The sequence below is a fragment of the Oncorhynchus masou genome, chromosome 21 (genome assembly GCF_036934945.1).
Source record: "Oncorhynchus masou masou isolate Uvic2021 chromosome 21, UVic_Omas_1.1, whole genome shotgun sequence".
Taxonomy (NCBI): domain Eukaryota; kingdom Metazoa; phylum Chordata; class Actinopteri; order Salmoniformes; family Salmonidae; genus Oncorhynchus; species Oncorhynchus masou.
Window position 1 is genome coordinate 11,699,080 of NC_088232.1, and position 22,370 is coordinate 11,721,449.

General features: G+C 44.1%; 1 protein-coding gene across 3 annotated transcripts in view; it reads left to right on the plus strand.

Moving 5' to 3' along the window:
• Window positions 1-22,370, plus strand: part of LOC135507809 (catenin alpha-2) — a 679,445-nt gene that overhangs the window by 626,615 nt on the left and 30,460 nt on the right. For all 3 annotated transcript variants that reach the window (XM_064927473.1, XM_064927474.1, XM_064927475.1), the window contains exon 14: window positions 3,097-3,210. In XM_064927473.1, coding sequence (XP_064783545.1) covers window positions 3,097-3,210 — 114 coding nt within the window. The remainder of the gene's footprint in view (window positions 1-3,096; window positions 3,211-22,370) is intronic.

Here is a 22,370-nt window from a genome sequence, read left to right on the forward strand (position 1 = left end):
ACATTGGGATTCACCTTATTTTCTCATTTTCTTTCTCATTATTATCCAATTCCAAGAATGTGCCCTGCGTGAGGTCACATGGAACGTTCATTTTCCCAAGATGAATCACAAACAATCTCCCTGATTGGATGTCACGGTATGAGAAATGAAATTACATGGAAATTAAATTACAAAGAACTTCACGCTTCATACGAAACCTTATGGTGCAGTGTAACATGACATACGACTTTAGGGCTGGTAGGAATAGACCACCTCAGTGGCCTTGTGGTTACAGTATCCACCCTGAGATTGCAAGGTTAGAGGTTCAATACCTGGTCGAGTCATACCAGACTCTAAAAATAGTACCTGATGCCTCTCTGGTTGCCACTCAGCATAAAGGAGATGGATTAGGGGTAGGGCCCTGAGATAGACTAGCTTCCTGGCCAGGGGGGTGCTAAGAAAATGGAATTAGGCTGCTACCCTATTCTGGCTCTGACAAGACTTGTATACTTATAACATAATACTGTAAGGCTAGTTCCTTGAACTTTGTATTGATGTTACAAAAAAAGCCTGTATCCAGCATGGTAAGCCTACTAGATGGTGTTTGTCTTGCATTTTTTTTTCTCTTCAACACCACCGTGCAAATTAATTTATTCTACTTTGGACTGCTGGAAAATTTCCCAGTGCAGTGGCGAGAAAAATCTAATTACGGGGAAATAATTTGATGTTGGTAAATCATGTAAAACAGGGGCTTTGAACGGACCGAGACGAACCCACCAGCCTCATAATCTATTTCCAAGTTCAATTACTCTTGGAGACTTGGAGGACTATCTATGATTTCTCGTCGTCGTTGTGTAGCCTAACTTCCGTAATACAATGTGTAGCCTTTCATATGAAACGTCTGAAGGATGTTTTTGAGTTGTGCGTTTTTGTTGTTGCTCCCATGTAAACTGGTGTACATGGATTTCTTTAGAAAAGGATTTCTTTAGAACCTGCTGGCAGGGCCTAGTTGTAGCCTACAACAGCAAGGGATTATGGGGGCAATTCTTCACGGTGTTAATTTCTGAAGTTGAGTATGGTTGGGTGTGTAGAGCGTTAATAAAATAGCATTACAAACACACTCACGTACACACACACACACACACACACACACACACACACACACACACACACTTGCGTACACACACACTTGCGTACACACACACACACACACACACACACACACACACACACACACACACACACACACACACACACACACACACACACACACGTCCGCAGACATCTGCTATATGTCCCTTCCAGAAAATGGAACGTGCCACGCAATTCAACTAAAACAAGGCTTCAATGTTCACACTCATTTCCACACACAAAGGGAGCACATATCCGTTCTTCTGGGAACAAAGGGGAAATGATTAAGCTGCGGGAGGTGCATGCAAGTCAAACCTCACCCAGGATGCGTCTCAAATGGCACCCTATTCCCTTTATAGTGCACTACTTTTGATCAGGGCTCATAGTGCTGCGGTCAAAAGTCACGCACCCTATAGGGAATGGGCTGCCATCAAATAAAATGTATTGTATTGTATTCCTCACATGCTTTGTAAACAACAGCTGTGGACTAACAGTGAAACGCTTACTTATGGGCCCTTCCCAACAATGAAGAAGAAAAAAAAGAATAGAGAAATGATATAAAAGTAAAACACTTAGTAATGGAAGTAATAATAGATATACAATGAGTAACGATTGGTCAATGGAAACGATGGCAAAAAACATGTAAAAAAAAAAGATAAAAAAAAAAAAGGTTCAGATCAGCGCGTAAAAACACACAAAATTTGTCAGGAGCTCGTTAAACAATCACTGTACACGAGCGCCATCTCCCATTCATTTGGAACGCACTCACATTACCATCTTCTCCTCGTCTTCCTCTATGCACCACACGAAGAATAGATGTGCGAGATATTGACATTTGTCGGATATAGAGTCTGTTATCCTTCCTGCCTTTGTATCGTGTAGACACGCATAAATGTAACGTCTTCATGTTTCGTGTGGTGGGTTTGTGAGAAATCGGTTTGTCTTCGAGAGAAGCGTCTCCAAAGCTGTTTTCAATAAAACCAGCTTTTTGGACTAGTGGCCTCTTCAGATTGTAGAGGAGGTTGTTATGTCTGGAGATGAGGACGGTATAGACGATGTTTACAGTGTTGCCGGGATGATATTGTTGACAAACATTGTTGACAAACAGACAGATGGGCGACTGAGCCACTCATCCCACTCTTCTCTTCAGCTAACTGCCTCCCGATTGGCCCGGAAAGCCGCCCCAGATCCCTGCTCTTAATTGGCCGAACGCATGAACTGATTCGTCCCTGCCAGTCCTGCCAGTCGAGAACATCTGTCACATCCCCACCCTGTCTCGCAGTGAGATAGCAGTTAGACGCAAGTTGAAGATTGAAGAAGAAAAAAAAAATCACGGAATCTCTTGAGGCCATTTTACCCTCCCCGCCCTTTACCCTTTGTGCCGTTTGATCCCACTATTTCAGCGAGCTTTATAGTGCTCTTATGGTGCGTGGTGTAAACCACCACCGAGACTTCTTAAAAACAATGATGCAAGGGACTTGAAATCAGAGCAAGCATATAAAAAAAAAGAAAATGTGACATCTCCCACCAGCCGCCCCTCACGTGACGGGAAGGCCTATCTGCACTCAGACTCTGACTAAGAACAGACTCAACCCAGGACGCAGAAGGAGAAGTGTGCGAGGGAGACGTACAGTAGAGGGAGTGTGGAGATAGAGATGTGTCTGAGGACTGATGTATTAAATATCTGTGTCGTGTGACACTGCAGCTGTTGACCTAATAGCCATCATGTTTTATTATCTCTCTCTCTCTCTCTCTCTCTTTATATCGCTCTCTCTTTCTCTCTCTCTCTCTTTATATCGCTCTCTCTCTCTCTCTCTCTCTCTTTATATCGCTCTCTCTTTCTCTCTCTCGCCTACATCTACTATTCTTTAATTTCTCTTCTCATCACCCACACACACCTTTCCCTTCTCTCCCTAATACTTTCTCCTTCTCTCTCTCTCTCTCTCTCTTTATTTTCCCTCTACACCCCCCCCCCATTCTCTGTAGACACCTGAAGAGCTGGAGGATGACTCAGACTTTGAGCAGGAGGACTACGACGCCCGCAGCAGGACCAGTGTCCAGACAGAGGACGACCAGCTCATCGCCGGACAGAGCGCCAGGGTGAGTCACTTGTGCACACTATCGTATTGACTCGAACTGTGCTGTGCTGGCTCAGGTATTTATCTTTCACATTGTCCTTCCCTGCACAGTTCCAGCAACTGGTGGATTCGTAACCAGGTCAGCCCAGTAAATCTAGGCTTGGCTCATTTTAGCTCATGCTCAGTAATGTGAAAAAGATATTGTTGTAGTGTGTCATATTGCAAGTCGGCTTTCCCTTTCATTACCTAAAGCTCTTGCACCACTTCAGTTTCTCTCATGTTCAACATAATATAAATTCCCAGTGAGTTCTTCGCTGGATAAACGCCACTATTGTATGATTTCAATATCACAGGATTCCATCATACGGTAAACGAAAAGTACATAGCCTAAAGATCACAGCCTAATTTGATTGTTTTGAAATGATCACAGCCTAATTTGATTGTTTTGAAATGATTAAAGCACGATCCCACTCTGGAGGAGAGACAGGTGTAAAATTGCGAGCGCAAATGAAACTGTGGCAATTATCGTATCCCCCCTCCGATATTACTGGGAACTCACACATGACACGTGCCAAGCCTGGATGGCGCCAGCGATCACCGGGGCTTTGGGCTTTGCGCACATTAGCATTTTTTCCCCATGTATTATTTGTACACCGGGGCCCTGCTTAAAGTACATTAAAGGGTATCAGTGCTTGCCACCGCTACAGCAGGGAGAGTGGTTGGCGGTTGGGGTTGGTGCATGGTGAAGGGATTGTGGAGTACCGGGTGGTAGGAAAAGGTTTGGTCTCATGCCGCCCCTCATCCTGAGAGGTCTACTGCTGCTAGGAAGCCTTCGTCAGAGAGAGAGAGACTCATAAACACACACAATCAATCAAATGTATTTATGAAGCCCTTTTTACATCAGCCGATGTCACAAAATGCTGTACAGAAAACCAGCCTAAAACCCCAAACAGCAAGCAATTCAGATGTAGAAGCACGGTGGCTAGGAAAAACTCCAGAGAAAGGCCAGAATCTAGGAAGAAACCGAGAGAGGAACCAGTATCTGAGCGGTGGCCAGTCCTCTTCTGGCTGTGCCGGGTGGAGATTATAACAGAACATGGCCAAGATGTTCAAACGTTCATAGATGACCAGCAGGTTCAGATAATAATAATCACAGTGGTTGTAGAGGGTGCAACAGGTCAGCATCTCTGAAGTAAATGTCAGTTGGCTTTTATAGCCAAACATTCAGAGTTAGAGACAGCAGGTGCTATAGAGAGAGAGTCCAAAAACAGCAGGTCCGGGACAAGGTAGCACGTCCAGTGAACAGGTCAGGGTTCCATAGCCGCAGGCAGAACAGTTGAAACTTGAGCAGCGGCACGGCCAGGTGGTCTGGGGACATAAAGGAGTCATCCGGCTAGGTAGTCCTGAGGCATAGTCTTAGGGCTCAGGTCCTCCGAGAGTAGAGAGAGAGAAAGAGAGAGAATTAGAGGCATAATTAAATTCACACAGGACATAAGACAGGAGAAGTACTCCAGATACAGTGGGGCAAAAAAGTATTTAGTCAGCCACCAATTGTGCAAGTTCTCCCACTTAAAAATATGGTCTTGGCCATAGTGGAGTTTGGAGTGTGACTGTTTGAGGTTGTGGACAGTTGTCTTTTATACTGATAACAAGTTCAAACAGGTGCCATTAATACAGGTAACGAGTGGAGCACAAAGGTCTGTGAGAGCCAGAAATCTTGCTTGTTTGTAGGTGACCAAATACTTATTTTCCACCATAATTTGCAAATAAATTCATTAAAAATCCTAGAATGTGATTTTCGGGATTTTTTCCCCTCATTTTGTCTGTCATAGTTGAAGTGTACCTATGATGAAAATTACAGGCCTCTCTCATATTTTTAAGTGGGAGAACTTGCACAATTGGTGGCTGACTAAATACTTTTTTGCCCCACTGTATAACAGATTAACCCTAGCCCCCCGGCACATAAACTATTGCAGCATAAATACTGGAGGCTGAGACAGGAGGGGTCGGGATACACTGCGGCCCTGTCCGACGACACCCCTGGACAGGACCAACAGGCAGTATATAACCCCACCTACTTTGCCAATGCACAGCCCCCACACCACAAGAGGGATATCTTCATCCACTAACCTACTACCCTGAGACAAGACAGAGTATAGCCCACGAAGATCTCCCCCACTGCGCTATCCCGAGGGGGGCGCCAACCCAGACAGGAAGATCGCGTCAGTGACCCAACCCACTCAAGTGACGCACCTTCTTGGGACATCATGGAAGAGCACCAGAAAATTGTCCGGCTGCGGGGACCATGCGAGGGGATTTATACTACTATCTTTACTTACTGGTGGCACAGACGCTGTTTCATCCTTTCCTACACTTAAATGACAATTGCGTCTGAAGCTGGGCTTGCAGCACAGCTATCCTCGCCTTAAGGTGATCATTCTCCTGGATATTATGAGTACAGCGAATGCAATTAGAAGGCATAATGTTACTGTTACTACATAGCTTCGGCTGGTGAAGGTCCTGTAGAACCATGTCCAGATAAAGCGTCCGGGGTGAAAAAGTTGAATGAAAACAGTCAAGCGAGGGAAAAATAAAACATATAAAACCATAAAGTTGGCAAGTAGCAAAAAAATGGTAACAACAAATCTCACAGCAGCACGGAAACAAGTCTACAAGTTGTGACCGGAAATGACGATAACGGAAATGACGATGTCTGCTGTACGGAGCACACACCACCACCACGTCTCTCTCCAAACGAAGCCGTCAAAAAGTTGAAAGGAGTGGAAAATAAACAAAGAGAACGGTTGTGTCAAACTCCATGATTATAACACCTAACTTTGGCCATAAGGCAGGCACAGTACTGTACTTTTGGGAGCACAGACAGCCATTGTTCAGGGAGATTGGTAGGGGTTCCGGCAGGGGGTCCGGCGCCTGTTTTGCCAGGGTGAGAAGTGGGGACAGTTGGGTCTCATCGAATCCCACTGAGTCGTCCCACTGAGTGTCCCGTGGCTCACACACGAGCACACACACACCCACGACCCCCTGCAGCGAGGGCCATCTGAGCGCAAGCGCGTTCACACAGAGTTTAACAAGTGTCTTTATGTTCTTTGCAACTGTGTGAGTGGGCTATACCTCCTGCTGCTAGTAAGTTTGAGGTGCATGCTCCTGAGTCACATGTTGAAAATGGATGCCACTTGACATAAATGGGTGCTATTCATTTAGAAATGTAGACATGCACATGATATGTACACATGCTTGCTATCACACTCACACACACACATGCACGCACGCATATACACACGCACGCATGCACACACTCACATACACACACATACAGTATATTAGCTCATAGGCGATACATACTTACTGTATACTGTACACACACACACAAACACATACACTCACATTTTCACATAGGCACACACACACACATAAAAGATGTGGTTAGCCTAGCCACAGGTGTCCTGTCCACTCGCCCTGGCCTGTCAAGTCACGGTAAACCCTATTTACCTTCTCACGTTAATGTGAAGGAAGTACCAATTGGCACACCACAGCATGTGTTGTTATTAGAATAGACCAGAAGAAAGGTGATCAGCCATCTTCTGTGTCTTCTCAGTGTGAGCTGACATGGCGAGCATGTCCAGGTTCACACCCACTGTTCCTTTCATGTGTAGGTTATCAGGCAGCACACACAACGCTGACGCGAGGTTATCTACTCCCCACTGGGGAAAAAATGGTTCAATCAATCACATAATTTCAACCAAAAAAATCAATGTGATGATGTTGAATCAATGTGGAAAACTGATTGGATTTGCAAAGTGTTATCAATGTAAGGAATTATGTTTTTTTTCTCCAGATTTTGTTTCACTGAACTTTGAACCTCAATCCAATGAAAGGGTGAAATGTTTGCATGATTTCACGTTGAATTCACAATAGTTGACAACTCAACCAAATGTAAATCAAAACTAGACGTTTAACTGGCGTCTGCGCCCAGTGGGTCTCTCTTTGTGTCAAACACACAGAAACCACTAAGTTAGCCCTCTCTCTCTCTCTCTCTCTCTCTCTCTCTCTCTCTCTCTCTCTCTCTCTCTCTCTCTCTCTCTCTCTGTTCACACTGATGTGCAACACATTCTGACACTACAGGTGTGAGGCAAAGGATATTTTTTGTTAATTTGACTGCACGACAATTATTACACCGCCATTGTGTGGCGTCTCCAGCGTGAACAAGGCTTTATTTAACTTGCTTTCTCTCCCTCTCACTCTTCCCTTTTCTCTCTCTCTGTTTTTCTCTCCCCCCCCCCCCCTCTCTCTCAGTAATCCGGGGCGGCCCCGAGAGCCTTTGTTCCTCGAGCGGCTTTTCCTGGTGCAGTGCTCCGCTTGTCACTTCTATTATACTTCTGCATAGAGCTGAGTTATTAGAATCAAACATGCATAATAAGAGGAGCGAGCAAACACACACCTCTCTCTCACTCTTTTCTTTTTGTCGTTCACAGACAGACATACTCACACAGAGACAGAACGACACACACACTCACACAGAGACATACACATACAGTGGCTTGCGAAAGTATTCACCCCCTTGGCATTTTTCCTATTTTGTTGCCTTACAGCCTGGAATTAAAATGTATTTTTCGGGAGTGTGTATCATTTGATTTATACAACATGCCTACTACATTGAAGATGCAAAATATTTTATATTGGGAAAGAAACAAGAAATAAAGACAAAAAAACTGAAATCTTGAGCATGCATAACTATTCCACTCGAGTGTTGCTTTAGCAGTATGCTTAGGGTCATTGTCCTGCTGGAAGGTGAACATCCGTCCCATTCTCAAATCTTTGGAAGACTGAAACAGGTTTCCCTCAAGAATTTCCCTGTATTTAGCGTCATCCATCATTCCTGCAATTCTGACCAGTTTCCCAGTCCCTGCCGATGGAAAAACATTGCTGTTCTGGGGATGGTATTCTCAGGGTGATCAGAGGTGTTAGGTTTGCGCCAGACATAGCGTTTTCCTTGATGGCCAAAAAGCAACATTTTTGTCTCATCTGACCAGAGTACCTTCTTCCATATGTTTGGGGAGTCTACCACATGCCTTTTTTTCTTTAAGCAATTTATTTTTTCTGGCCACTCTTCCGTAAAGTCCAGCTCTGCGGAGTGTATGACTTTAAGTGGTCCTATGGACAGATGCTCCAATCTCTGCTGTGCAGATTTGCAGCTCCGTCAGGGTTATCTTTGGTCTCGTTGTTGCCTCTCTGATTAATGCCCTCCTTGCCACCTTGTGAGTTTTGGTGGATGGTTTGTTGTGGTGCCATATTCTTTCCATTTTTTAATAATGGATTTAATGGTGCTCTGTAGGATGTTCAAAGTTTTGGATATTTTTTTATAACTCAACCCTGATCTGTAATTCTCCACAACTTTGTCCCTGACCTGTTTGGAGAGCTCCTTGGTCTTCATGGTGCCGCTTGCTTGGTGGTGCCCCTTGATGCGTGGTGTTGCAGACTCTGGGGCCTTTCAGAATAGGTGTATATCTACTGAGATAATGTGACAGATCATGTGACACTTAGATTGCACACATGTGGACTTTATTTAACTAATTATGTGACTTCTGAAGGTAATTGGTTGCACCAGATCTTATTTAGGGGCTTCATAGCAAAGGGGGGTGAATATTCAAAACTTTTCCGTTTTTAATTTTTTATAATTTTTTTAAACATGTTATTTTTTTAAATTTCACTTCACCAATTTGGACTATTTTGAGTAAGTCCATTACATGAAATCCAAATAAAAATCAATTTAAATTACAGGTTGTAATGCAACAAAATAGGAAAAACGCCAAGTGGGATGAATACTTTTTCAAGGCACTGTACATGCAAAAAAGCACACACGCACACACACAGAGAGAGAGACACACACACACATATTCCCCCTCCCTAGCTGTCTTCTAACACAGTGATTGGATAACACTGTTGATAGGTCAGCCATAAAATTGAACTCACTAGTGTCTGGGCAGTTTATTTCAAATGAAACAAATTAAAGTAATTCCGCAATGCCCCTGCCTGTGAAGAAACCTGGAATGCGCCGTTCCTAATCCCCGCCGAGCCGCTGAGTGTATTGGCACGTGCTCTATAGGATGGGATTTGCCACTGCACTAAGCTCCCAAGGCCCGTTCTTGTTGTTATCAGTAAGCAGAGGAAGGGATTTTTGGATAAGTGAATTCTGGAGAGAGGGAGAAGAAAAATAGACCCTCACCTAGTACCCCCCGCCCCTCCTATTACGACATCCCAATTGGCCCCTGTGTTTCTTTGTAACGCTCCATTGAGAAAGTTTGAGCACTTAACTAACCTTTTGAGCCACCATCTTTATTTAATTGACCGTTGGGGTGGATTCCCTTTAATTCAGCAGAGGAATTGGAACCAGACCTGTAAAATTGTCAATACACTTTTTACAGTAGTGGTAAACACTTCATTGATAGAGGTAAGAGGTGACATATAGTTGCGTGTATTGTGCCACAATCAGGGAAATGTTACTCCTAAATACTTTTGCATAAGGCTTCACTGTTTGAGGTTGTGACTCTCCAATTAGACTTGATACAGGTGTGTGACAGCCATACAGCCAGAGCTGGCCCTATTGCCAAGATAGACAAGTCAACCTTTTTTCTACACCTGCTTTTTGCAGTTGCTAGCTGACCAAGATCCTTTTTATTTCAGTTTTCACTGTGGTTTTACTGATTGTCTGACACTTCCTGTGTCAGTATGATTATATGGCCTTCCAGCAAGACCAGGTCTGGTCATAGTGCCCCTGGAGAAAGGTGAACTTGGTTGGAGCAAACTTCTTTCAACTGCCTGCCTCCCTATTAAGGGGGTAGCTCAAAATGTCTGCCACCAAAAATACTTCACACCCCATAAGGCCTTGCTGCTCTGACCAAGTTGCAAGTGATGTTCTTGATTGGTTTATTAGCAGTGTCACTCTCCATTTGAACATCCTCAATAAAGAATGGCGCCTGAGGGGGTGGCTGCCATTTTACCAATTGTGCGATTTTGTATGTTTTTTCGCATTGTTTGTAACTTATTTGTACACAATGTTGATGCTACTGTCTCTTATGACTCAAAAGAGCTTCTGGAAATCAGAACAGTGATGACTCACCTTGAACTGGACAAAGATTTTTCTATGAGTCTGATGTGAAGGATATATTGTTGCTCCTGGACAAGGCCCAAATCCCCGTCATTCGCATGAAGAAAATAAGGAAATACAGGGGTTCAGATCAGGGTGCCTTGTGAGAATTTGTCAGTGAGTGACCTGCCACTACTATTCGTTCCATTAGCCAACGTGCAATCACTGGAGAATAAACTGGATGAGCTCCGCTCGAGACTATCCTAGACTATCTTATTTTGCACCTAGTCGTGGCTGAACTACGACACAAATAATATACAGTTGGCTGGGTTTTCTGTGGATCGGCAGGACAGAACAACTATGTCCGGTAACATGAGGGGTGGGGGTGTGTGTCTATTTGTCAATAACAGCTGGTGCATGATGTCTATAGGTATTACTGGCCTGAGGTTGAGTACCTCATGATAAGCTGTAGACCATACCTACAAAGAGAGTTTTCAGCTATATTTTTTTGTAGTCGTCTATTTACCACCACAAACTGATTCTGGACTAAGACCGCACTCAACGAGCTGTATCAGGCCATAAGCAAACAAGAAAATGCTCATCCAGAACAGCGATCCTAGTGGCCAGGGACTTTAATGCAGGCACATTTTAATCCGTTTTACCTCATTTCTACCAGCATGTCACATGTGCAACTAAAGGGGGAAAAAACTCTAGACCACCAAAGCTCTCCCTCGCCCTCCATTTGGCAAATCGAACCATAACCATTATATCCTCCTGATTCCTGCTTACAAGCAAAAATTAAAACAGGAAGTACCAGTGACTCGCTCAATACGGAAGTGGTCAGATGACGCGGATGCTACGCTATAGGACTGTTTTCCTAGCACAGGCTGGAATATGTTCCGGGATTCATCCAATGGCATTGAGGAGTATACCACCTCAGTCACCAGCTTCATCAATAAGTGCATTAATGACATCTTCCCCAGAGTGACCCTACGTACATATCCCAACCAGAAGCCATGGAGCTAAAGGCTAGAGCTGCCACTTTCAAAGAGCGGGAAACTAATCTGGACGCTTATAAGTAATCCCGCTGTGCTCCCAGACGAACCATCAAACAGGAAAAGTGTCGATACAGGACTAAGATAGAATCCTACTACACCGTCTCTGATGCTCGATGGATGTGGCGGGGCTTGCAAACTATTACGACTACAAAGGGAAACCCAGCTGCGAGCTGCCCAGTGACGTGAGCCTATCAGATGGGCTAAATGCCTTTTATGCTCGCTTTGAGTCAAGCAACGCTTAATCATGCATGAGAGAACCAGCTGTTCTGGACATTCACAATGCTGCAGGGCCAGACACATTACCAGGACGTGTTCAGAGCATTCGCGGAGTGTCTTCACTGACATTTTCAACCTCTCCCTGACCGAGTCTGTAATTCCTACATGTTTCAAGCAGACCACCATAGTCCTTGTGCCAAAGAAAGCGAAGGTAACCTACCTAAATGACTACCGCCCCGTAGCACTCTCGTTGGTAGCCATCAGGTGCTTTGAAAGGCTGGTCATGGTTCACATCAACACCATCATCCCGGAAACCCTAGACCCATTCCAATTCGCATACCGCCCCAATAGATCTACAGATGACGCAATCTCAATCACACACCACACTGACTTTTCCCACCTGGACAAAAGAAACACCTATGTGAGAATGCTGTTAATTGACTACAGCATAGCGTTCAACACAATAGTGCCCACAAAGCTCATCACTAAGCTAAGGACCCGGGGACTAAACACCTCCCTCTGCAACTGGATCCTGGACTTCCTGACGGACCACCCTAGGTTGTAAGGGTAGCAACAACATGTCTTCCACGCTGATCCGCAACACGTGGGGTGTGTGCTTAGTCCACTCCTGTACTCCCTTTTCACCCACGACTGCGTGGCCAGGCACAACTCCAACACCATCATTAAGTTTGCAGATGACACAACGTTGGTAGTTCTGATCACCGACAATGAACACACCCCCATTCACATCAACGGGGCTGAAGTGGAGCGGTTTGAGAGTTTCAAGTTCTTTGTGTCCATACCACCAACAAACTATCATGGTCCAAGAAAGACACACCAAGAAAGCCGTTTAAGAGGGCCTTTTCCCCCTCAGGATACTGAAAAGATTTGTCGTAGGTCCTCAGATCCTCAAAAGGTTATTCAGCTGCACCATCGAGAGCATCCTGACCTGTTGCATCATCGCCTGGTATGGCACCTCCTCGGCACTTACGGTCAAGACACTACAGAGTGTAGTGCGTACAGCCCAGTACATCACTGTGCCCAAGCTTCCTGCCATCCCGGACCTATATACTAGGCGATGTCAGAGGAAAGCCCAAAGAAGACGCATGGCAAGTTGTATCAGAGTGCCAAGTCTAGGTCCAAAAGGCTCCTTAGCAGCTCTTACCCCCAAGCCATAAGACTGCTGAACAATTAATCAAATGGCCACCCAGACTAATTGCATTGACCTCCTCCCACACCTTTGTTTTTACTTTTTATTATCTATGCATAGTCACTTTACCCCTACCTACATGTACAAATTACCTAACCTGTACCCCTGCACATGTCTCATGTCTCGGTACTGGTTCCCCCTGTATGTAGCCTCATTATTGTTATTTTATTGTGATACTTTATGAAATGATTATACATTTTTTACTTTAGTTTACTTAGTAAATATTTTCTTAACTCTAATTTCTTCAAGCTGCATTGTTGGTTAAGGGCTTATAAGTAAGCATTTCATTGTATTCGGTACCGAGCATGTGACAAATACAATTTGATTTGTTTACCTCTGCTTTGCGTTTGCCTTGCAAGCTACACATGCAGGTTGTTTTTATTTCACTGATTAACATTTCAGTTCTGACCCTTGACTCTCAGTGTTCATGTCCAAGCCTATGTTTAGTGTTGGCACACTAGATTTAATGACACAGATAGCAACAACCTTACATTTGGGAAGAAATTACAATAATACAGTATTTCTCATAATGATAATTGGAAAAGGTCATATTTGTCAAAGCAATATGTAAGCTCTTTGTGGAAGCTGCAGATGTTCTATCGCTCTAAAGTCAATACAATCCCAAAACTTGGGGCTCTATTCAATCGGTATCGCCGAAGCATTACAGATTGTGTGCTCGAAATTGAAAGGTCATTTCTGATTGAGCTGACATATGCAGCATTTACTGCTAACGCAGACACTGCATTTTAATCGCGCTGTAACGCTGAATTTCCACAATAAAGATTGAATCGGGTCCTAGATGTTATGTAATTGTTGCATACTGTAGCCACTAGCCACATTTACAGTTGAAGTCTGACGTTTACATGCACCTAAGCCAAGTACATTTAAACTCAGTTTTTCACAATTCCTGAAATTTAATCCTTTTAAAAATTCCCTGTCTTAGGTCAGTTAGGATCACCACTTTATTTTAAGAATGTGAAATGTCAGAATAATAGGTGAGAGAATGATTTATTTCAGCTTTTATTTCTTTCATCACATTCCCAGTGGGTCAGAAGTTTACATACACCCAATTAGTATTTGGTAGCATTGCCTTTAAATTGTTTAACTTGGGTCAAACGTTTTGGGTGGCCTTCACAAGCTTCCCACAATAAGTTGGGTGAATTTTGGCCCAATCCTCCTGACAGAGCTGGTGGAACTGAGTCAGGTTTTCCAGGCCTCCTTGCTCGCACATTCTTTTTCAGTTCTACCCACACATTTTCTATAGGATTGAGGTCAGGGCTTTGTGATGGCCACTCCAATACCTTGGCTTTGTTGTCCTTCAGCCATTTTGCCACAACTTTGGAAGTATGCTTGGGGTCATTGTCCATTTGGAAGACCCATTTGTGACCAAGCTTTAACTTCCTGACTGATGTCTTGAGATGTTGCTTCAATATTCTCCACCAAATTTTCCTTCCTCACAAAGCCATATATTTTGTGAAGTGCACCAGTCCCTACTGCAGCAGAGCACCCACACAACATGAAGCGGCCACCCCTGTGCTTCACGGTTGGGATGGCTTCTTCTGCTTGCAAGTGTTCCCCTTTTTCCTTCAAACATAACGATGGTCATTATGGCCAAACAGTTCTATTTTTGTTTCATCAGACCAGAGGACATTTCTCCAAAAAGTATGATCTTTGTCTCCATGTGCAGTTGCAAAACGTAGTCTGACTTTTTTATGGCGGTTTTTGAGCAGTGGCTTCTTCCTTGCTGAGCGGCCTTTCAGCTTATGTCGATATAGGACTCGATTTACTGTGGATTTAGATACGTTTGTACCGGTTTCCTCCAGCATCTTCACAAGGTCCTTTGCTGTTGTTCTGGGATTGATTTGCACTTTTCGCACAAAAGTACGTTCATCTCTAGGAGACAGAATGCGTCTCCTTCCTGAGCGGTATGATGGCTGCGTGGTCCCATTGTGTTTATACCTGCGTACTATTGTTTGTACAGATGAACGTGGTACCTTCAGGCGTTTGGAAATTGCTCCCAAGGATGAACCAGACTTGTGGAGGTCAATTTTTCTTCTGAGGTCTTGGCTGATTTCTTTTGATTTTCCCATGACATCATCCAAAGATGCACTGAGTTTGAAGGTAGGCCTTGAAATACATCCACAGGTACACCTCCAATTGACTCAAATTATGTCAATCAGAAGCTTCTAAAGCCATGACATAATTTTCTGGAATTTTCCAAGCTGTTTAAAGGCACAGTCAACTTAGTGTATGTAAACTTCTGACCCACTGGAATTGTGATACAGTGAGTGAAATAATCTGTCTGTAAACAATTTTTGGAAAAATGACTTGTGTCATGCACCAGGTAGATGTCATAACCGACTTGCCAAAGCTATAGTTTGTTAAGGAGACATTTGTGGAGTGGTTGAAAAACGAGTTTTAATGATTCCTAGAATTAGCTGTATGTAGAACTAAATCCGGTAATGACCTAAATGTTTGGATGTTCAATTGTAGAAGCAGAACATATAGATGCAGAACAATGTAAAAGTTGATGTGGGCTACTGTAAGTGTGTACGCGTAAATGTTGAATGATCAGTAAAATTCAGAATGAGGGGCAATGGTTTAGAGCTACAAGAAAAGATACATTGAAATGTATGGTTATGTGGTCATGAAAGTGAGTGCTAGTGTTGAAATCTCCCAAAAACTGTATGCAAATATGTTTCTAGCTCCAAAACGTAAGATTTAAGTATCGAATTCAGATGTATAGAGGAGTGATGAGTAAACTCAATGAATCATTTAACAGGTTACGCAGATCCAATACTATTGCAATACACTTCGGTGTACGGGTTTGCGCTTCAACAAACGCCTTGAAACTAAATGTCAAGATACATGTCTTAGAGGCTGCCAATTCACATACAATCGTTGGGCCCAAAACTGGTCATACATTAGATTGGTCGACATGGGAGGATTCCTCAGGTCGTCACTGCAACCGGTAATTATAGAGCTCACCGTTGAAAACTAAACTCGGGCAACAACAAAGAAATGTCCCTTTTTCAGTACCCTGTCTTTCAAAGATAATTCGTAGATCTTCATTTTCAACACTGTTGCCAATGCTTGTTCAATGAACCATAAACAATTAATGAACATGCACCTGCGGAATGGTCGCTAAGACACTAACAGCTTACAGACGGTAGGCAATTAAAGTCACAATTATGAAAACACTAAAGAGGCCTTTCTGCTGACTCTGAAAAACACCAAAAGAAAGATGCCCAGGGTCCCTGCTCATCTGCGTGAACGTGCCTTAGGCATGCTGCAAGGAGGCATGAGGACTGCAGATGTGGCCAGGGCAATAAATTGCAATGTCCGTACTGTGAGACGCCTAAGACAGCGCTACAGGGAGACTGGACGGACAGCTGATCATCCTCACAGTGGCAGACCACATGTAACAACACCTGCACAGGATCGGTACATCTGAACATCACACCTGCGGGACATACAACAACTGCCGAGTTACACCAGGAACGCACAATCCCTTCATCAGTGCTCAGACTGTCCGCAATAGTCTGAGAGAGGCTGGAATGAGGGCATGTAGGCCTGTTAGGCAGGTCCTCACCAGACATCACCGGCAACAACGTCACCTATGGGCACAAATTCACCGACGCTGGACCAGACAGGACTGGCAAAAAGTGCTCTTCACTGACGAGTCATGGTTTTGTCTCACCAGGGGTGATGGTCGGATTCACGTTTATTGTCGAAGGAATGAGCGATCCACCGAGGCCTGTACTTTGGAGCGGGATCGATTTGTAGGTGGGGGTCCGTCATGGTCTGGGGCGGTGTGTCACTGGACTGAGCTTGTTGTCATTGCAGGCAATCTCAACTCTGTGCGTTACAGGGAAGACATCCTCCTCCCTCATGTGGTACCCTTCCTGCAGGCGCTCATCCTGACATGACCCTCCAGCATGACAATGCCACCAGCCATACTGCTCGCTCTGTGAGTGATTTCCTACAAGACAGGAATGTCAGTGTTCTGCCATGGCCAGCAAAGAGCCTGGATCTCAATCCCATTGAGCATGTCTGGGACCTGTTGGATCGGAGGGTGAAGGCTAGGGCCATTCCTCTCAGAAGTGTCCGGGAACTTGCAGGTGCCTTGGTGCAAGAGTGGGGTAACATCTTACAGCAAATCTGGTGCAGTCCATGAGGAGGAGATGCACTTCAGTATCTAATGCAGCTGGTGGCCACACCAGATACTGACTGTTACTTTCAATTTATTTTGACACCCCCCTTTGTTCAGGGGCACATGATTCCATCTCTGTTAGTCATATGTGTGTGGAACTTGTTCAGTTTATGTCTTTGTTGAATCTTGTTATGTTCATACAAATATTTACACATGTTAAATTTGCTGAAAATAAACGCAGTTGACAGTGAGAGGACGTTTCTTTTTTTGCTGAGTTTACTCTTGTTGAACATTATGTTTAACAGAGAGCTAACATGGTATTTTAAAATACATAGTTTGATCTGGTCAACTCGGGTTTCACAATGTCTTGGTCAGCGACGTCACTGGTCTGGAATTAGCAGCTAGAGGAATTTCTCCGTCAGCTTATCCGCTGTCATTTTCAGTGTGGTTTCGGATTTCTGTAAGGAGTGAGGATTTCAACACAGTACAAACATTCTGCTGATTCACACAGTGCATGCATATACTGTAATTTATAAAATATACTGAATAAATATATTGGGGAAATATTGGATTATAATAATTGAGAATAGATCTAGGTTTTCAAAAAGTTTGTCAAGTATTTTATTGAATTAATGAGCAACACCTGAGAGAGGATATGAGGAATTCACACACCTCACGTAGGCTTTATTCTTACCACAAGATAGTGTGCAGCGAACGACATTTTAACCAGATTATTTGCTACAGGGAAGGACTACCTGAACTTGTCCAATAAGAACACTTGTTTTTGTTTTCTGTTGCAAAACATTTTGCTACGGTGTACATTAATGAATAGACCCCATGCTCCTCACTATCATGGCAGTGTCCACCTGCTCCGCTGGCACCCTGTAGAATTAGTGATCAGTGAATAATAGATGTGGCGGGTGAGGGAATGCTAATGTCTGACCCCTGACTGTGGGGGTCCGTGGCAGCGGGGTGCTGAGGCGTCGCTCACGGTCAGGATGGGGCCGTCTCTCTCTCTCGGTGTATGCACTAATCTGTCAGGATTGATTCCACTTGGGGTTTAATACAGGACTTCTTCCCACCTGCCCTCTGGTTGGCTGCTCAGTCTCACATTAAATGTGATATTTAACAGAGCGTGTCTGTATTCAGTGTCTATAAAGAGTGCTACAGGAGAAAGCTTCCGCTGTGGATTTTCCCTCTTGACTTGTAATGTTGGTTCCTGTCGGGTTTAATTACAGACCAACACTGCCGTGTGTTTAAGTTTTACCTACCACCGTTCTCACCCACCCATGTTGTTGTTTATGAAGATCGGCGTCATGTTGTATGGTGTCTGTTTTGAAACAGAGCAGCTGAACAAAATCTAGCTGCACTCAACACTGTAGGGGTTAGGTTTTGTTCATGTGTTTGCATTGGTTTAAATAGAGAGGACAAGGTTTTGTTTATGTGTTTGCATTGGTTTAAACAGAGGACAAGGTGAAGCGAGAGGGATAGAGGGATAGACGAGGTGAAGCGAGAGGGATAGAGGGATAGAGGGATAGACGAGGTGAAGCGAGAGGGATAGAGGGATAGACGAGGTGAAGCGAGAGGGATAGAGGGATAGACGAGGTGAAGCGAGAGGGATAGAGGGATAGACGAGGTGAAGTCGAGAGGGATAGAGGGATAGACGAGGTGAAGCGAGAGGGATAGAGGGATAGACGAGGTGAAGCGAGGGGGATAGAGGGATAGACGAGGTGAAGCGAGAGGGATAGAGGGATGGACGAGGTGAAGCGAGAGGGATAGAGGGATAGACGAGGTGAAGCGAGAGGGATAGAGGGATAGACGAGGTGAAGCGAGAGGGATAGAGGGATAGACGAGGTAAAGCTAGAGGGATAGAGGTGAAGCGAGAGGGAGAGAAGAGGTAAAGCGAGAGGGAAAGAGGGGTAGATGAGGTGAAGCGAGAGGGATAGAGGGATAGAGGGATATACAAGGTAAAGCGAGAGGGATAGAGGGATAACTGCCCAAAATCTGTCTTCTCCAGTGGTTGGCGTTTTTTCTACTCACCACGCGATTAGTTTTTGTATGGAGGTAAATGGGTTTGCTCAACAAAGATATAAAAGCTTATTTGCTACATTAGTTTATTTCATCGGATATAAGTTTTGTAATGCGTAGGTTGTTACGAATGTACTGATATAGGTAGGACACGTGACATCCCGGTATCTTTGAGAAAAAACACTTTATTTCAGAGTTGTGCTGTTAGTGCTATCCGGGATCCTTGCGACATACCCTAAACCCCACCCTATCCCTTACCTTAACCATAACCGGTACTTTAACCATTTTAAATTTCAACTTCAATTGGTTAGGTACGTCCCAAGGATCCCGGATAGAAAGGACCCTTGTGGTTGTTCACACAGGTATCTGCCCTCTCATTAGCTAGAATGGTCTCACCTGACTTTTCACACTTTTGTTTTAGCCCTGAACAAGCATATCTGAGTCATCTAATTGGTTGACAAGTTGAATCAGGTGTGCTTCCTCTGGAAAAGATCAAATACAGCCTTATACTCAGCTGGCCCCTCCCTGGATTTTGAGTTAAATACTCTACAACAAAGCTTTCTTAGTGTCCAACAAGCTTTCTTTAACCTAGTTCTGAACACCTCCAAAACAAAGGTTATGTGGTTTGGTAAGAAGAATGCCCTTCTCCCCACAGGTGTGATTACTACCTCTGAGGGTTTAGAGGTTGATGTAGTCACCTCATACAAGTACTTGGGAGTATGGCTAGACGGTGCACTGTCCTTCTCTCAGTACATATCAAAGCTGCAGGCTAAAGTTAAATCTAGACTTGGTTTCCTCTATCGTAATTGCTCCTCTTTCGCCCCAGCTGCAAAACTAACCCTGATTCAGATGACCATCCTACCCATGCTAGATTACGGAGACATAATTTATAGATCGGCAGGTAAGGGTGCTCTCGGGCGGCTATATGTTCTTTACCATTCGGCCATCAGCTTTCCCTGGTAGTCTAATGGTTAGGATTCGGCGCTCTCACCGCAGTGGCCCGGGTTCATTTTACGGGGAGGCAGGTAGCCTAGTGGTTAGAGCATTGAGCCAGTAACCGAAAGGTTGCTAGATCGAATCCCGAGCTGACAAGGTAAAAATTGTTGTTCTGACACTGATCAAGGTACTACTGTTCCTAGACCATCGTTGTAAATATGTGTTCTTGAAACTTCTTAGGGATTGCCCCCTTTTTTTAAATTTTCGCCTAAAATGACATACCCAAATCGAACTGCCTGTAGCTCAGGCCCTGAAGCAAGGACATAGCTACCATTTGAAAGGAAACACTTTGAAGTCTGTGGAAATGTGAATTGAATGTAGGAGAATATAACACAATAGATCTGGTAGAAGGAAATACACCATCTTTGAAATGCAACAGAAAGGTCCCACATCTAGCCATCACTCTGGTTGTAGTTGGGTCCACAAATGGCAGCAGTGTATGTGCAGGTATTGGCTGTCATAAAAGTCGCTGGAAATTGCTACGTCATTACCTAATTTGCATAATTCGCCATGTGCATGTCATTGTGATGGATGCTGTAGGAGAGAGGAATAATGTCGTGGGAGAGACAAATTTTGTAAAAAAAAACCATAAATATGTTTAGAACAAATTTACTTTCTGTCGATTCTTGTTTTTTTCATGACACAACTCCAACCCTCCTCCTTTATCCGAGCTTGGGACCCCTAAAAGTGACCCAAAAGAGACACTCTGGCGGAGTTACTTAGTTTTTTATTAAAATATTTTGTAAAATGTTTTGTTTTTTGTTTAGTTTTCTTAATTTGGTTTGGTTTTTAACCTTATGGTCCACTTAGGAGCCTACAACAACACAGTAAAACATGAACATTTTTAACCATACATTTTTTTACATTTTTTGTTTGTTTACAATCTACATTAACAATCTAAATGGACCTAAAAGAGACAATAGAAAAAACTGTCAATGGCAATGTGAGAATGACGGTAACTAGTCTGCCTCTAATTCAGGTTAATTGTTTGTTTTTTCCAGACCCCCCTCCACACACACACACACACAGGCTGTGCTGGCTCACAGAAAGAGTGGGTCATCATCATTTTGGTCAAGGCTCTCTATGGCAGGTTCAGCAACTGAGGGAGCTGACAATACTGAGTAGCAGCTGATGTGCCAAAAAGCTGCAAAACATTATCAGGCAGCTGGTGCTCATAGCAAACCTCTCCAGACAGCTTCAGTCCATATTGAATGTACAGGATGGAGTTAAGTTAAGGGTCTGCAAGGACATCCGATTTCTAAGTTTGCTTTTTGCCACACTCATCTGGCTGAATACTCTCTCGAATTCAGCATTCGGGTGTGGCAAGGACAACACAGACACAGCAGCCATGGCAAGTTCTTGAAACGGGTTGATATCAGCTGAATCCCTGAACTTCCAAATCTCACTCCAGAAGCCCAGTGTGTTTTTTTGTCTCATTCCATTTACTAAGATAGAAGGCACACCATTGCTGGACAATCTAGTCTATCTCTGCAGGGGAGTAGCCAAGGAGCTTGGCTATTTTTTCTATTTCTCCAGGGCTCCAATTGTGCTTTAGAGTTTCCTCCACATTGAAAACTGACATGTACTGCAATGCTTCGATGTTGTCCGGCAGTCTCACCCTCAACTCATTAGTGAGGGAGATGGTGAAGGCGACACACCGCTTTCGGACATTGTTTTCATCCTCAGGCGCAAGGTGGAGCTCAGCTGCCTTTGACTCAAAAAGGTAACCAAGGTACGGTTTGGGACTGATGTATCCATCTATTGGCCCTTTGATTACATCAACATTTTCCAGTGGATTCAACACCCTGCTGCTCACAGACTTGATCAAGCTAACCAAGCTGTCAAGTAGCTTAAGAGGATCTACTTGCTCTCCCTCAAATGCCTTGATGGCCAACTGTACCTCACCCAGCACTGACTTCAAAAAAGTCAGATCCAATATGTTTTGAGGATCACTGTACATGGAGTATAAAACCTCAGCCATGTAGTAGTGTTCACTGGACTTGGTGACTGCGAAATGCAGCCTAAGCTCCTCCCACTGGTCCAAAATGCGTGAAACCGTGGGTTCAATGGAGAGCCAACGTGTGGCACACACCTTGGTTATCTGTAAAGGTTTCTCCCCACAGTTGATGGTCTCATATATGGCCTTGTAGGCCTCTCTGCGCTTTGGAGACACTGAAAACCAGTTATAAGTCTCTCGTACCAAGTACTCCACACTACGGGGCATGGTGTCATTGGAAGCATGACTTACAGCAAGCTGCAGACCAGATATTTGATGCCATACTCCTCCTTCAGCCCTTTATGTACCCCATTATTAATCCCTGTCATAACAGAGGCATTGTCAGTCTCTATCCCCAGGAGTTTCTCTTACTCCAGGAAAGCCACAACAGCACGGGGCTGTAGATTTGGCATCTCCTCC